We start from the raw sequence: 17746 nt of genomic DNA, 5'->3' as shown, positions 1-17746 counted from the left end.
TCGCCTTCTGAGGCACTTACCTGTCTTCAGTGCGTGGAAAATGTCAGGCCGACTCTTCTCCTCATCTGGGCAAACAGAGATTTCAGAATTAGCTGAGAAATGTAACACAAGCATGAAGCTGCCGCAGTCAGAGAACAGGCTGGCTTTTGTGCCTTAGCAGCCATGGGGCCAGGCTAGGGGCGGTGGACTATGTGACAGCTCTCTGGGCCGCTGTCACCACTCGCTTTTGAAAACCCTGCAGAGACAGACCATTGCTCCAACTACAAGCCAAAGCAGCTATTAGATTTAGGCACTGAAAATTTTGGGGTGTATTTATCTAGGCTAATCAAAAAGTCCATTCTATAAGAACTTGAAAAAGAAACTTATTTAAAAAAACACTATAAACTTCTAAAATCTAACAACAATGAGCTAAGTACAAGGCCAGAGGACCCTATGACACTGGGCAGTTAAGCTTGGGAAGTCATGACCATGGTCCCCAGAAAAGAAACAGCACCTTCTTCTTTCTTCCCAAGCACTAAGGACCTGAGTGGGATGCCCCTGCCCAATCTCTAGACAGCTGTCTAGACAATCGTCCATCAGACATCTTCACACTGGACTCCGCCCCTTCAGGTGGTGCTGATTCCACGCCTACCAAGAACCCACTCAGTGCAAGCCACGCCCTCCACACGCTCATGCCGCATCTGGCCCACCAGGGTCCCCGCAGTTTGTTCACAAACAGACATTCCTCAAAGGCAGTCAGCATGCTGGGCAGCACAGGAAGACTCCTGCTGCCTTCCTGAATGCCAGGAAGGACACCTATGCTCTGGGCCACCACCTGCGGCTCTGGGCCACCAGGAGGAGCAATGAGTCTGAGCTCCATGTGAACGAGAACGTACACTTCTAGACAGGCTTTGCCACTATCACAGCATGGAGACAATATCCATGCCACCAGGTTGTCCCAAGGCCAGCCACTGGCATAGGAGGGAGATGTTTCAGAGGCATGGAGTCTATTGAGAGTACCACTGGGCTAACTGGCCCCCAGCAGCCATCCCAACCAGGACACATAATGGAGTGACTGCATGACTCTCAATGTCAAGCACAGCCAGGGCCACAGAACAATGGGGCCAACTTTGCCTGTGAACTCTCAACACCTGACATGCACCTTTGGTGGCTGGAGAGATGGCTCAGCCGTTAAAAGCACTGCTTATGCTCCCAGAGGACACAGGTTTGATGCCCAGCACCCACACGGCAGCTCACAGACATCTGAAACTCCAGTTTCAGGGGATCTGATGCCCTCCCCTGGGTTTCTAGGGCACCACAAGTACACACACACACACACACACACACACACACACACACACACGTAGGCAACACACTCATAAACATAAAATGCAACTTGTAAAAATGTAAACGCCTTTAAGCGCTTACAAGCCCAGTTTGCTGGGACCCAGGGCTTTCCCACAGCAGGACTTTTGAGAGCAGCAATGACACCAATCTTAGTGCTGGTTGCTAGGCAGCCACCCGGCACTATGAGTCACTAACAGTCCAGTCTGGCTCTCGAGGCCGGGGCAGCTGTGCCACACTGGAGGCCCATGGTGCTGGGCTGGACCTTCCTTCACTCTGGACTTCAGTGGTATTGTCCACACCAGAGTAGTTCCAGGGACCCTGCCATGTCTCAGGGAGAAGAACCTGCCCACCTCCACACAGCAGGATGAGGATAGAAGACTGTCAGTCATGGGGCAGCTTTGGGGTCAGAAAGAGCCACGGAGGCCAAGGTCTTGTGGGGGTGGACTTCCCGCATTTCCAGGGAAGAACTGGGGCTGATTCAGGGACCTCTGTTATGACGTCACGCAGCCTCCATGCCTATGGTGGTCCTCCCTTGTTATGACGTCATGCAGCCTCCACGCCTATGGCGGTCCTCCCTATGGCTGGCACACCTGCTGGACCTCCGGGATCTACTCACAGTTATCTTCCCTGGAGACCACGCCTGCCATTCACATTGCCAACTCTGCCACACTGGCTCTCTTCATCTCTTTCTCACCCGCTGCTTTTAACTCATAGTACCTACCTGTCCCTCACTGTTACCATTATTTCCTATTTACTACCCTTCCCTACAGAGGCAGCATCCCTCCAGGGTGGGGATCTGAGCCTCAGCTGCTCACTGGCATGGGTCAGTTGTTTTGAAGGGGTCTGAACTGAGCAAACACCCACAGACACTAACAAAGGAACTGAACTTCCACTGCTGGAAGCTACACAACCAGCACTGGAGCAGATGCTTCAATGCACAGCGGTTACAAAGTCAAGAGAAATGTATTTGTACTTCCTGTAACAGGACACTAGGGCCCCTGGGGAGCAAATGTCATGGGAGGGGCCGCACGCTCAGTCTGGGTAGGCAGAGCGAGGTTCAAGCTGGGTCTGGTAGACAGTCAGCCCTTGTCTCCCACTTTGCCTGGTGTGCAGGCTGCATGCAAAATGCTGAGCAGAGGTTCCAAAATGCAGCGTGCTCTGCAACCACTTCACTAAGAGCAACCTTAACAACAGCAGAGCAAAGGAACACAACCATGTGCCAGAGAAACCCAGACCCCAAAGGGAGCTACTCCATAGCAATTTTGAGTGGTTAGTCCTTGGGGATTTGATGGCCAGAATGCCATTCCTGAATCGAGGGTACAAACCTAGGCTCGGGACCAACCTGCCCAAAGTCTGTCTCTGTGCTCAGCACAAGGCCACACCCACTCACTTACATTCTAAGTGTGGCTGCTTTCACTCTAACAAGGGCCAATAATTAGTGCGTCAGCACCTAGCTAGCCCAGGAAGCCTAAGTGCCTGTGATCTGGCCTTTACAGAGAAAACTTGGCTGGTCTCTGTTCTGGAAGGATCCCAGGACCACCAAATCAGAGTCAACACTTAGGGATGAAGGGCCTCAGTCTACAAGTTCACAGGCTCTTCCCAGAGCGCCTGGTCACACCGAGAAATGCGTAAGGCCTGCGTGTCACAGGCGCCCGTGGGCACTGGATAGCTCGAAGCTTATGGCCAGCCTGCCTGCCTGTCAGGACTCCTACTTCTGCACACTTCTTTGGTTGGGCAAACTCTGGCTTGTGCCACCTAAACAATCCTCTGCGAGGCCACAGCAGGGCTGGGGTGTTTGGGCCTCACCTGTTTTCGGCCTCACGGTGGTCAGGGGGTCCAGGTAGTCAGCCAGGTCCCTGTGCCTGCGGTCAAGGGCAACCTCGAAGGCTGTCTTCTCCAGCACGCCGAGGTGGTCGGGGTTGGCTCCCTTTTCAACCAGCTGCTGCACCACACTGAGCTTCCCAAGGAGGGCCGCCAGCATCAGTGGGCTCCAGCCCACGGTCCGGGCCGTGTGGTTGGGGTCGGCCCCCCATTCCATCAGCAGGCGCACCACAGCCTCATGCCCATGCTGAACGGCAGCCATCAGGGCCGTGATGCCCAGCAGTTCATCCCTGCTGCCTCCCATTGCTGCTGACTCGCCGGAGGGGCTGTGAAGGTCCACAATGGCGCCCGCCTCCAGCAGCAGCTTCACCACGCCCAGGTGGCCGCCCCGAGAGGCCACGGTGAGCACACTGGCACCCAGCCGATTCTGAGCGTTGACATCAGCCCCGTGATCCAAAAGGAGGTGTGCCACGCTGGCATGCCCACACCTGCCAGAAAGATGGGAATTAGTGACACTGAACAGAAAGCCCTGAAACACAACTCCAGTAACCCTCAACTGTCAGGTTTTGCAGGTACAGGGCTGCTTAGAAAGAATGAACTCCGTCAGGTGTGAGGTACCAGGCTGGCCCTGTGCAACTGTCCCCATCGATGACGGAAACCCTGGCTAGGCTGGAGTCTAAGTCTCTCCTCCATGGGATACCGAGGTATAATTTGTTTCTTTGTGCCTTCATTCCTTGATCTGTAAAATGGGGCTATAGTCATACTACCATGAAGAACTGCTTGTGGTTTACTGGATGGACGGACAGACGGACGGACGGACAGAGACAGCGCTCCTGGAGTTGTGCTTAGCCAAAGGAAGCAGGCACTCAGCATTAGCTATGATAACTGCTATGCCTTTCCCATTTCACAACCTACTGTAGTCACCCGCCTGGCTAAGGGCCACTCTGGGATAAAACACCCAGCCCTAGCCAGCATCGGTGACACACACCTTTAATCCCAGAATTCAAGAGGCAGAGGCAGGAGGATCTCCATGAGTCTGAAGCTAGCCTGCCTATATGGTAACACCCCCCCCATGCCCAAAACTGAAAGAAAAGAAATCCACTCCCGCCGCTAGAACACAGACAAGCAGGCAAAACATCATACACATAAAATAAAAGAAATAAATCTAGAAACAAAATCAAGGTGGATTTTATATGGAGAAATACACCTGAGACAGATCTATAGCACACACACTCCGGCACACACACACCCTGAAGTCTAAGCCCCTCTGCCGTTTCCACCACTCTGCCCCTCCGACATCTGAGTTCTCTGGGCACTGCTTCACGGCTGCTAAACCGTCTCTGCCAGGCTCTGGTTCCCTCACGGGCAAAGCCCTTGCTGTGATTCATCTCTGCCCTTCCCAGCCCCCACCAAGCCCAGCACACGCCAGGTGTGACAGCTGTGCTGGGCAAAGCGACTCTGGCGCCTCCGTGGAGGCTTACTGCCACCTGCTGGTGGGAATGTTCACTGCAGGTGGCTGTGAACCTGGTTAAGCCAGATCAAGGAGACTCCAGCTCCTGTTGCTTCCAGGACCCAGGGAGTCCAGGAGGCTCCCACCAACTCCCTGAAGCTTCTCAGTGGGCGGGCTTATGGCCTAAGGTGTGCCTGGAGAGCAACTAAGAAGGACAAAGCCAGGGAAGCCGGTGTTAGGAGACCACAGTGCTGTGCTGTCTGACAGCACAGGTCCTGAATGGTTGCTCAGCTCTCCTCTCTGAACTCTGGTCTGAGGCTCCAGCTAAATACAAAATACCTTCTGGGCTGTGAACCTTGACACGGCAGGCTGCCTCCTGCAGCATGCAAATGAGAACTTGGTGACCTGGTGCCCCAGCCTGGGGCAGGATGGGGGGCCTCTTCTCGGAGGCAGAGGGGTGAGTCTGGGGAATTACACCCACATGCAGAAATTGCAAACTTTGCAAACTCGAGGCCTCCTTTGTCCTGCTCCCCCTGACCATCCTCCAAGCAGCCCACACCTAAAGGTTCCTCCCAAATGCCCAGCGTCAGGAGGCCTGCCTATGTCAGGAGGCCTGCCTATGTCAGGAGGCCTGCCTATGTCAGGAGGCCTGCCTATGTTAGTCCTAATGCCCAGCGTCAGGAGGCCTGCCTATGTTAGTCCTAATGCCCAGCGTCAGGAGGCCTGCCTATGTTGCTATACTTCCCAGCCCTTTGTCGTCGTCGTCGTCGTCGTCGTCGTCCCCCCCCCCCCCCGCCCCAGCCCACCTACCTAGCACTTCCAGCACGAATCTGACCCCATTCGGCTCTGCCAAGCAAAGTGCTCATTCAGCCTCTGTCCCCCTCAGCACGCCCTGCCACGCCCCACTCCCATCTCGCCAGCTCTGAGCAGTTTCCTGGGCTCCCTCTCAAGGACCCCAAGGACCCAAGCTTCCTTCCCTCTGCCTACACCTGAGCCCTCCTTCACAATCCATGTCTCCCCCTGACTGTGGCTAAGGACAGGGCTAGGCGACTTCCTTGGCCCCTAACAGAGTTCAAAATATTCTGCCCAAGGAACAAAAGAATGCATAGAAAGGAGATCAAGGGAAGGGAGGTGTGAGGGACAGGAAGCGACCAGGGGCTGCTGCACAGGCCTCCACTGCAGGAGAGTTAAAAGCTCCCACAGGTTTTGGGAACACAAAATAAACTCTAGTGTAATCCCTCACTGAAGATTGCATGATACTTTCAGATTCGTATCTCATCTGAAAACCGAGAGACGAACACAGCCTCCCATTTCAGAGAGAAGGAGGCTTAAGATTAGAGCGGAGACCAATTCATCTCAATTTGAAAGTGACAGGACCCAAACCAGCCCCAAGAATTTCAAATCACAGCTCCTCCAGCCTGCCCAATTCCTACCGAGGAAGCAAAGGGCTGAAATTAAGCAGAAATACTGAATTTGGGGGTGTTTTCTGAACTCTCAGGTAGCCCTAGAGAGTATCCAATTAGGCTGAAAATGCAAAATGATCCAACGGAGCCCGAGATAATTCTGCGGATGTTCAATTTCTAATAGGTAATTACTGGAGATGAGGCTGCTGGGGGCTTCTGAGCAGGTGCTGAGACTACCAATTAATCTCAGCAATTAACACCTGTGCTGTCAGCGCTGGTACATGAGCTTGCCACTCAGAGCACCTGGCGGCCACCCACATGAGTTGGGTAAAGGCAGAAGCGGATGGAAGGTAAAGAAACCATGCCGTCTCCTGCTCAGAATCGCCACCAGCACCCAAACGGAGTTGTCACTTGCTGGATTCACGGCTCTCGGGTCATCGGTCTAAGTGTGACTCTTACTGTCACTCAACTAGCTATGTGGCCAGAGGCATGTTACTCAGCTTCTCTGTAGTTCAATTCCCTATCTATAAAAGGGGACAACAATACTTCCTATGGTTTTGGGTGGACCGAAGGAGCGAATCCCTTTAAAGCAGTAAGCACAGTGCCAGACACAAAACAGGTACTCAAGAAAGGTCACCGTTCGCTGGGCCTGATGACACAGGTCTAGCCAGTGCAGTGGGTGAGGCTTGCTTGGACTACAAGGTAAGTTCAAGGACAGCCTGGGCCAGTCAGTGAGACTTCGCTTCAAAAGAGGCTGAGGCTGTAACTCAGTGGTAGCATGCTTGCCTGCCAGGGGCAAGCTCCTAAACCCAAGCCCCAGTAGAGGGGAAAGAAAAGGATAATCTACTATTTTGCAAACAGGAGCTACTGCTTGTAGTACCCACGTGAGTCGACTTGCCTCATTGACGGATGTTGGGACACGCAAGATGATAAACACAAGTCCACCTAGGTAGACACAGTGACTGGAACACTGTCCAAGGATTCTGAGAGGAGCACAAGAACGCAGAGTGTCAAAGCACGGCCCACCCTGACCTGAGGGATCAACTCACAGACCCTCCAGGAAGTCTCCCGACATCAGGCCCTGACCCTGAGCCTCCCGAGCTTGGACGAGGCAGCAGACAGCTCAGGATATCTGGGCTCCAGTGCAGTGGAGTCACCAGGTCCCTGTGAACAGGCAGCTGTGAATTCTAATCCTCTTCTTCCAGGTTTCCCACACCTTGGTCTTGAGAACAGTAGGGTGTATCATAGCAACACTCTCACAAAAGCACCCGTCGGGGCCAGAGACGTAGCTCAGTGCTTAAGCGCTGGCCCCTCTTCCCGAGAACTCAGGTTCGGCTCTGGGCGTCCACACACCTGCTGACAACCGTCTGTCACTCCAGGTCTGAGGACCCTGACGCCCTCCTCTGGCCTCTGAAAGGACCAGACCTGCACATGGCACACAGACACACATAAAATAGTAAGTAAATGCAGCACCCGAGGCAAACTGGAAAAGGCAGCCCAAAGCCTCTCAAGCAGGAAGGTCAAAGTTGGAGCGCGTGGGCCACCAACCCCAGCTCCTTTCACCATACCAACTGAAGGGCTGGCTCTAACAGGCCCAGGCGTGGCAACCATGGCAAGCATGGCACCAACAGGTCTTACATGCCTCCCTTCCCTCTGCCTTGCTAAACCGTTAGATGACCTCTCCAAAACTAGCCACCAAGGCCCATTCCTTCATTTGGCCACTTTCTTATGCCTGAGAAAAGGAGCAAGGCCCAGCTATCAAAAACCGTTCTTTGGCTTCACCGACTAACAGATCCAACCAGAACTTACCAACTCGCCCGGGCTCAGACTTTCCCCTTTTCTCCTTAAACACCACTCCTGCAGAAACACCTCTGACTGATCCAGAGGCAGAACCTCCCACCCCTCCCTGCCGCGCCTCCACTTGCCCCCTCTGGGGTAATAGAACCTTTTCCTGCTCACATTAAGGACCTGAGATTAATCAGATGATGTAGATGACTGTCCTTCAGAACAGATGGCCAGGGGTTGGTGTCACCATCCCGTTGCAAGCAAAGTTCTCAACAAGTCCCCGGGAACTGCAAGGCCTCTGTGCTGGGCAGGGCTCAGAAACAGGGTGTATGCTCAGGGCTCTCAATCCCTCCCCGCCCTCCACCCGTCTCCTCAGACTTCAGGCCTCTCAGTCACAACCTTTGGAAAGGTAACCCTAGGGTCCCCATCTGGAAAGACATCCCAGTGAACCAGGGTCGGGCACACTCAGGGGAGGGAGCTTTCCTGGTGTGGTGAGGCCAAAAGGTATGGCCACAGCTGGAAGGCTTCCTGGAAGAAGCTAATTCTGAGAGTGGAGGGGCTTTGCTGAGGGCAGAAGAGGAAAAAAACTCACTGCCCACACATATCCTGGATGCTGGAGGCCCATTTTGCCTTCGAAATCTCAGGCACTCTCCCTCCCTCCCTCCCCCCTCTTTCCCTCCCTCTTTCTCTCCTGTAAGGTGGGGAAGATGCTCTTGGTACAGAGTAAATATTCACTGTTAACTTTTTAAAAGCAATACGGAGAAGGACTGGATGAAATACTGACCCGAGATCAAGAGACCAAAATGTATGTGTAGACCAGTCTGGCCAAGAGTGTCATTCTGAGACTAGGGGAGCCACTGCAGATGGGCACAACCCAGCAGCTATTCCAGAAAGATCTGGAAGCTCTTCAAGGAGGCACAGGCAAGGGCATGCTCTGAGGAGAGGAATATGATGGGACACTTCTACAGAGGAGTCTGTGGACAAGGGGACGGAGAGGAGGGTGTGGATTCCATGGCCATCTCAAGCCGACTCGGGTGGGCGGGGACTAGACAGAAGAAGGCTCACCTGGAGAAAGAATGGGAACTGTCACAAAGGGGGGGGGAGGGAGCTAGAAGAAGGACTTTAAGGTCACCTCCGTGGCCCTGGCATTCCCCTCTGGTGCCACCAGCTTTGTGCCTAAATGTCAAGTTCACTCTCAAGTGTCCCCCTGGGGCTAGAGAGATGGTTCCATGGTGAAGAGTATCTGCTGCTCTCAAAGAGACCCCAGGGTTGGTTCCCAGGACCTGCGTGGCACACTGTAACTGTACCTCAAGTTCAAAGGGATCCACTGCCCTTGTCTGGCTTCCCTCAGGCACCAAGCACACATGTGGTGCGCATGCTCTTGCACACACACACAAACACTCATATACACACACACACACAGGCACACACACAGGTACACAGACACACACACACACACAGGCACACACACACAGGCCACATACAGGCACACAGACACTCATACACACACAGGCACACGTGCACACACACACAGGTACACACGCACATGTACACACACGCACACACACTCATACACATGCACACACACAGGCACTCATACACATAAAATAAAAACAAATACATCTTTGAAAACAGAGTGTCTTCTTCTCCTGCACTCCCCATCTCAGTACACGTGTAAACCACAGCCGGAAATATAGACACGGATTTTGCTGGCTCCCTCTCTCCTGATGCCGTCACAGGGTCAGACAGTCCCAAGCATCAACTTCAGTCTGGCCCAGGCCAGTATATCGCTTCCCCGGGCTGCTGCCTTTCTAAACAGCCTTCCTGACTCTCCCTATCTCTCCGCCCTTTCTCACTTGTGGTGAATGAGTCTATCCAAAACAAAACTCTGATCCAGTCACTCTGCCCGGTCTCAGCCCCAATATCTGGTCCCCGCTTTCTTCTCTCCAATGGGGGGCTTGTCTCCCATGACTTCCAGCCTCTTCTGGGTCCCAGCATCCTCCAGGTGTCTGACCACTTGACACTGCTATGTGTTTGCACTGTGTTCCCCACCTCCGCCCTTACCCTCTCCCCCCCCCGCAAGGTTAATTCTTACACATCCTCGGGTCTACTAAAAACTTCTACAAAATGCCCGCGTTTTCCCAGCTACTACAGTCAAACCTTCCGGGTCAAGATTGCTACTTTGTCTACTGTCCCACTCCTCTCAAGTGTGGACGTAACTGGATCCCAATTATCTATCCCCCAAAGCCAGGGTGAGCAGGCAGGTTCTTAGGAGACCCTTGACGCAAAAGCGGAATGAATGGACGCATGGAAGACGCACTCGGCAGCCTCCAGACTGTTCAAAATGCAAAGTTTCTAACAGCCTAATCTTGTGTTTCTGACACAGCCCTTCTATTCCCAGCACACAGATGACCAAAAGGCAATGCTCCAAATCTGCCTTTCGCACTTTCACGAGTCCCGGACTCTCTCCCTCCCGGTGCCCCGCTCACCTGGCCGCCTGCATGAGCGCGCTCCAGCCATAGTGGTTGCGGCTGTTGACCGAGGCTCCGCGGCGCAGCAGGAACCGCACGAGTGGCTCATGGCCACCGGCCGCCGCCAGCTGCAGCGCCGAGTTGCCCGCCTCATCCGAGCAGTCCACCGGTACCGGCGCTCCGGCCTCCGCCGCCCGGGCCGCCTCGGGCCCTGCCTGCTCCCCTCCCGCCTCGGGTCCCACGGCCAGCTCTGCGCCGGGCTCCAGCAGGCGCCGCGCGGTGTCGGTGTCGCCCTGCTCGCAGGCGCGGAGCAGCAGCTGCAGGCCCGGGGCCAGGGCTCCCTCGCCCATCGCCGGCCGCCCGCCCGCTCAGCGCTCGGCGCCGCCGCCCGCTCCCACCCGCGTCCGCGCGCGCCCGCCGCCGTCCGCAGGCCCGCCCCCTGGGGGTGCGCGCGCGCCGCCGGGGCCGCGCCTGCTGGGTACGCGCGCGCAGGGCCCGCCTCTGGGCTTGGAGTGTGGGCCTGTGACTGTTCCGTCACTTCTCAGCCTTCCTGCCCTGTGCCAAGCCGACCTCTGGGCCTAGAGAACCTCGGAATCACCCCTGGATCACAACCCGCGGCTCCACCGACCCCAGATCACCCTGCACCTCCCTAGAACTTCCTAAACAGTCAGGGACTGAATCGGGACTATGGGTCCTCTCCTACCCTGTCTTTTGCCCCAGAAGCCCTGCAGTGCTGGGTTCTCTCTGTGCCAGGCTGTCCCTTGTCTTTGACGTGCGGCTCACATGGCAGCAGTAACTTTTACATGTTACAGATGGAGATTTTTCGAGCCACACCCCAGACCCACTGAGTCAGAAACCCAGTGTGGGGTCAGCAACTGTTATTTAACAAGCCCTCTGGTATGGACACCAAAGTTAGGACTCACTGAGTGATCTGCAGGGCAGTCCTGGCAGCCACCCTGGGGGTCCGGGTGATAATTCCAGTCTCCGGAAGAGTGGCCCAAGGAGACCGTATGTTGTATAGTCTGCACAGATCGGCAGATGCTGCTGTGGGTAGGACTCGGGCCTCCTGGCATCGAGTTCAGCTTCCTTTCCATGCTCAACAAGTATTTATTGGGCGCCTGCTCGTGCCAGGCACAGCTCCACATACTGAAAACATCTGAGAAGCAAGATAGCATCTCTGCCTTCCAGGAGCTGACACGCCCATTCCGGCTGCACAGATAGGGTGTGGAAATAACTTAGGTGCTGGATGGTAGTGAGTGCTGTTGGCACCGTGAACTGAACAGGAATCCAAGCAAACCAGGGCGGAGAGTGCAGTATTGTTTTACAGTTGAGCCGGCAAGGGAATCACTGCGAATGCAGCCCGTGCAAAAACCCGGAGGAAGGAAGGAAGTAAGCCGCGGTGACATTTGGGGAGACAGCCAGTCAAGCAGAGGGTCAGAGGCAGGCTCTAAGGAGCAGCCTGCCCACAAGCAGTTCATACTCTGCTTGTCAATACATCATGGACACTTCCATATGAAGGGACAACTGGTCTCCATAGATGGTTGGCAGAGGTGCCAAAGGCCAGCAAGAAGCCAGGCATACAGTCAGACAAGACCGTTACACCCCAAGTCCCACCGATGTATGACGGTAACAGCACAGCCGTGAGGTCTGGGTAAGCATGAGTCGCAGGTGCAGGTCACAGACAGGGGCAGGGTGTCCAGGCTGGAAGAAAAGGTGCTTTAGGTAAAGCATGAGGATGAGAAAATATCTTGAAGGTTTTCAGTGCCCTGTTGCAGACTGTGCAGTTTGTTCTGTGAGCAGGAAGCCTCGGGAAGTGTTTGGGCAGAGCTAACCACTCACGTACAAACAAACGTCCTAACTCATCCATATTCAACCCCAGCTACCGCAGTGGGATGGGGGTGGGAGACAACCCCCTTCGGAACGTCTAAGGAAGTAATTATTTCCCTGAAGATCTGAATAATTGCACCCCTGTCTTATTTTCTTTCTTGCCTTTCCTATGTTTTCACTAACAATTATCTCATTACGAAAGCAATATAAAAGTAAAAGATAAGACTAAGCTCAGTGGTATATGCCTGGCATCCCAGACCGTGTGAGACAGGGGAAGGAAGATCGTGAGTTCAAGGTCAGCCTGAGTTACTTAGTGAGATCTTGTCACCAAAAGCAAACAAATAGGGTCAAGAAACCGCTCTGTTGGTAAAGTGCCTGCCTTGTAAGTACAAGGACCTGAGTTCAGATCCCCAGCACCCACGTTAAAGCTGGGAGTTGTGGCGTGTGTGTGTGTGTGTGTGTGTGTGTGTGTGTGTGTGTGTGTGAGAGAGAGAGAGAGAGAGACAGAGAGAGAGAGAGACAGAGAGACAGAGAGACAGAGAGAGAGAGGAGAGAAGAGAGAGATGACCTCTGGTCTCCATGGACACATGTACATACACAAATGCCAGACAAACACACAGAATTTTAAAAAGAAAAAGGAATGGTAACGAGTAGAGGATAATCAACTCCAACAGTACATACAAGTGAAAGGCAGAAAGGAAAATGCCCTTTCCTGCTTTCCTTGATTTTCCAGGGCTATTCCCCACAAGTCACCGGTTTGCACATTCATCTCATTCCGAAAAGATTTCATGCTGTATTGTTTTACATCACTGTGACCAACACACCTGAGAGAGATGCCTCACAGGAAGGAAAGAGGTATGGGGTCATAACTTCAGAGCGTCACAGCCCCTCACAGCTTGGAGGGTACCCTTGAGTGGCTCCCTGTGTCAAAGCCAGAGCTGTCCAATCATGGTGGGCCAGGAAACAGAGTGGGCAGAGTCAGGGGCTAGCCAGTCACCTTCAAAAGCTTGGCTCGGGGGAGCTCCCTGGGCCAAGACCTAGCTGCTCCGACTGCAAGGACCTGAATTTGGATTTCCAGCACCCACGTAAGGAGTTGGGTGTGGCAGCACACACACGTAATCCCAGTACTAGATGATAGAAACATGAGCGAGCAGAGAGGCTGGCCGGCCAGCCAGTCTAGTTAGCCGATGAGCTCCCGCTTCAGTGAGAGAGCCTGTCTGAGAAAGGAAGAGCAAGGGCTGCTGAGATGGCTGAGTAACTAACTACACCTGCCCCAAGCCTGACGGAGGACCTGAGTTCAGGCTCTGGGACCCACGTAGAAAGAGAGAACCAGCTACTAAAAGTGTCCTCTGGCATGCCCCGCCCCCCAAATAAATATGTCAGGCATGGTGGAGCTTGCCTTTAATCCCAGTACTAGGGAGGCAGAGACAGGCAGATCTCTATGAGTTTGAGGTTACCATGGTCTGTATATTGAACTCCAGACCAGCCAAAACTACATAGTGAGACCCTGTCTCTGAAACAACAACAAAATAATAATAGTAAATATAATTTAAAATAAACGAAGTAGATTGCCATGGAGGAAGACATTCAACATTGATCTCTGGCTGCCACACACCCACATATAGTATATGCCTATAATCCCAGCACATAGTACATACGACACGCGCGCGCACATGCGCGCGCACACACACACACACACATATGCGTGCACGCACACACACACGAACAGAAAAATAATGCCAGCCTATAGCTGGATGTGGTGGGTCTGCCTATAATCTCAGCCCTGGAGTAGCAGAGGAAGGAGGAAGGTTAGGAGTTCAAGGTCATCTTTAGCTACATAGAAAGTTTGTGGCCAGCATAAAATAAACAAGCAAATAAAAGAATGGACTCCTAGTGACCTACTTCCTCCAGCTAGGGTTCATCTAAAAGTCCACAGCATCCTTAAATATTGCCATGCACTGAGAAACCAATATTCAACACACACACAAGGCTGTGGGGGAAATTTCTGATTAAAACCATGAATGTGCACGTATGTGTAGACATTGGCCAAGAATCTTGCTTTCAGGCACCAGAAACCAACCCTGGGGTCGCTGAAGCAGAAGGAGAATTTAGTAGAAGATTTTTTTTCCTAGTTCACAGTGGGTCCAAGTTTTAGAGACCTCAAACAAGGATGTCCAATCATGCCGTGGCTGTTCCCCACAACTCACTAGTATGCACTGGGACGGAGTATGCTTTTGTGTCACTGGCTTCAAAGTTAACAGCCTGCCACGGTAGTATCTGGCTGACCCGTCCTGGGTCACATGCTACACCTGAGGAAACAAGGAGGTTGGGAAGGCAAGTCATGGGTTTTCAGCATCTCGGGAGGGAGGAGCCTACGGTCCACAAGGGAGGGGCCACCCAGCATGGCAAAATGTTTCAGAGGCTTTGACATGTGGACTAACAAATGCTCACTGTACTCTATGCCTTCTCTATGCTTCTTCGGGAGTCTTCCTTGACTGACTCGATCCCTGGGGGCCAGTGGCCCAGCCAGGCTAATCGTCTTGGCTGGGGTGCTAACTTAATCAAAAGGGGCACCCCCCTCAGAAGGTTGACATTTGTCACACTGGAGTCACTCTGCCAGTACCTGAAGCCAGACTGCTTGCAAGTAAGGCTGTCACAAATGGCAGCAGGGCCGTCAGCAGCAAACGCTGCCCCTGCCTTTCTGGTGAGGGTTATTTTAGACAAGGCTGTCATCATAGTCAATCCAAACCTAGCGAGGGTAGCATTTACTGTTTTAAATACATAGGCTTGTATTTATGCTTTTTTTTTTCTTTTGTGACATTGGGCATTGGATCCAGGACCTTGCGCATGCTAGGTGACCATTCTCTCGCTGAGCTGCACCAAACCCATATTTATTTTTGCTAATTAGTGGCTTTGCTCAATGCAGGCTGTTCTGAGTTTTGCCTGGTTTTTGTTTTGTTTTTCCATTTGGCAAATGTCTTAGACACCATCCCATGTAGGTGAATGTAGATTAGAGACAACCTTTGCAATGGTTCATATATTGCCAACGAATAGGAAATGTAACATCACTCCATCTTTTTCTTTTTGTTTTATAAACAGGGTTTCTCTGTGTAGCCCTGGCTGTCCTGAAACTCTCTCTGTAGACCAGGCTGGCCTCGAACTCAGAGAGCTGCCTGCCTCTGCCATTTAACGCTGAGCCACTGTGCCTGCCCATTTAACTTTTCATTGAAAAAGGCACAGCTGGCTTGTTTCCAGTATTCTGCTAATATATACTAAATACATATTAATATATTATATGAAATGTATAACCATATATAGTTATATACAGATATATAATATATATACCTAATTGTAATACATACATTATACAATATAGTACACTAATATACAATTATATATAATAATGTAACTGTATATTGACCTTCAACTATATTAAATATATAGTTATATATTATAATACATACACACATATGTTATATATTTAGACATACATATATTTTATATATAAGTATGTATGTATAGTAAAGATGTATTGTCCAGGTATAGTGGAGTGCACCTGTAAATCCAGCACTCAGGACAAGACAGGAGAATCTTGAGCTCCAGGGCCAGCTTGGGCTATACAGTGAGACTCTTTTTGAAAAAAACACCACCAGGAAACCTTGTACTAAGCAATATTTATGGCTGCTGTCAGGGTCCTCACAGGGGACAGATGGCACACTTGGCTGACATTGACATACTGGACAAGCAGCTAGAGAGAAGACTCGGCAATTAAGAGCACTCACTGCTCTTGCAAAGGATTCTGATTTGGTTCCCAGCACCATTTGGGGCAGGTGATGGGCATTCACAACCACCTACAACTCCAGTTTCAGGTTTTTTGGCACCCTCTACTGGTCACAATGGGCACACACATACACACACACAGTAAGTAAATGAATGAATGAATAAACAAATAGATGTTTTTAAAAGCATTGATAACATTTAAAACAGATGCAGGATGCCAAAGCTGGTAACCCTCAGAGTAATTACCACCCCAGACCTGAAGGAGGAGGTGCAAGGCAGTTAAAAAATTCTGCTAAAGAGCAAAAGCAGGGAGCCACTTGACAGAGCTGTGGCGTTGAAGAGAAGGTCCACAGTCCATCACGGTTCAGCAGGAGATTCCTCCAGACGGTAACAAACACAAACTCCTCTGTCTCCTAGTCTCTGGCTGAACTTTTCTTCAGAACCCAGAGTCTAGGAGGGGTTGGTATTGTTCCCCTCTCACTCCAACTCAACCTCCCAACAGAGGGATGCCTTGCTGCCCAGCACGTGGCCCATGGGCACAGACACCAGCCGGGAGCCTGCTGGCAGGATGGCATCTTGGGCCCATGCCAGCTCTGCTAACCCAGAATCGCATGTCAACACAGACCTCAGGTGATTCCGACACGTATTAAAGTTCAAAGGGCAAAGACCAGCATCTCTTAGGCCAGGGTATCTACAGTCTTATCTATTTTTTATCACCTGTCTTTCAGAACTTTTTTTTTCCAGTTGTTCCCACTGTGTAGGAGTCTTCTAAAAAAATTAAATGTTTAAATATTTGCTCATGTGCTTCACTTCTAGGGAAAAATGCCTCCAAAGAATAAGAAAGGCAGAGAAACAAGGTGCTTCAGCCCACAGCCTAGCTCTGGGGAAACTCAGTCTGGTCTACCAGGAGTCCCAGCTGGCATTCCCACCACACGGAAGCCCTGCTGGGAAACTTGAGAACACCATCAAGGCCGGGCAGCTGTAGCATCTGGGAGCTCTCAGTCTCTGTTCCCCAATAGGCTGGGGTTACTGGCAGTTGTCAACCACTTGACATGGATGCCGGCAGCCAAACTCAGGTCCTCCGGAAAAGCAGGAAGTTCTCTCAACCACTGAGGAGCCTCTCCAGCCCTGTGCTTTAAGCTTCTGGTATGCCTCTTTTGAGAGCTTTTGGCTTATTTTTGGTGGCTAAATTCCTAGCTGTGGACTCACAGAATCAAAGGAATAGTAAGACTGATGTTGAAATAAACATTGCCTAAAAGCTGCACAAAGCTTACACCAGTCTGCCCACCCCAGGCACACAAGGACATGCTTAGTTAAAGCTTCATCAACAATAGTTACCATAGCAACCTTTTTAAAAATCACTGCCATTTTGACAGGTGAAAAATTAGGTGCTAGGAAGTTTAATTTGCCTGCATGTTGGGCAAAAAGATTGAGTTTCTCTTCTGTCTTCCTTAAACTATATCCTTTTGGGGAGGAATTGGCTATTCAAATCCTTCGACTCTTTTTATTTCTGTTTGTTCCTTGTATTTCCTTTTTGATGCACATACTGGGTAAATGTCACCTGAAGAAACCTTTTCTTGATTTGTCGTCTGACTCTGTGTTACCTTGGAGGCCTTATACTGATGGGAGATTTCATTCTGTAAATCTGTCTCTTATTGGTTGTTGAATAAAGCACTGTTGGCCAATAGGGAAGCAAGATAGGTGGGACTAGGAGTGGAGGAAGATTCTGGGAAAGAGAAACATAGGGAGTTACCATGTAGCCTCCAGAGGAGTAAAAGGTCTGGACCCTTTCTCTGGTAAGAGAAATACTTAGATTAACAATTATGGATTAAATACTTAAGTCAGAGATAGCCAGTAAGAAACCAAGCAAATGGCCAACAGCT

The 17746-nt window shown here is 51.7% G+C and overlaps 1 protein-coding gene across 9 annotated transcripts in view; it reads right to left on the bottom strand.

The window, feature by feature from the left end:
• The window catches only part of Anks6 (ankyrin repeat and sterile alpha motif domain containing 6), a 42979-nt gene extending 32337 nt beyond the window's left edge, over positions 1–10642 (bottom strand). For all 9 annotated transcript variants that reach the window (XR_005874183.1, XR_005874187.1, XR_005874185.1 and 6 more), the window contains exons 1-3: positions 10275–10642; positions 3133–3635; positions 21–65 (exon numbers count right to left, since the gene is read on the bottom strand). Coding sequence is in view for 4 of the 9 variants with exons in the window: in XM_021232210.2 (XP_021087869.1) it covers positions 21–65; positions 3133–3635; positions 10275–10606 (880 nt within the window). In the remaining 5 variants the exon portion in view is untranslated. The remainder of the gene's footprint in view (positions 1–20; positions 66–3132; positions 3636–10274) is intronic.
• Between the last annotated feature and the right edge of the window lie 7104 nt (positions 10643–17746).

This window comes from Mesocricetus auratus, unplaced genomic scaffold (genome assembly GCF_017639785.1).
Source record: "Mesocricetus auratus isolate SY011 unplaced genomic scaffold, BCM_Maur_2.0 Super-Scaffold_6730, whole genome shotgun sequence".
Taxonomy (NCBI): domain Eukaryota; kingdom Metazoa; phylum Chordata; class Mammalia; order Rodentia; family Cricetidae; genus Mesocricetus; species Mesocricetus auratus.
Note: the sequence above shows the minus strand (reverse complement) of the source record. Positions and strands in the feature narration are given on the sequence as shown.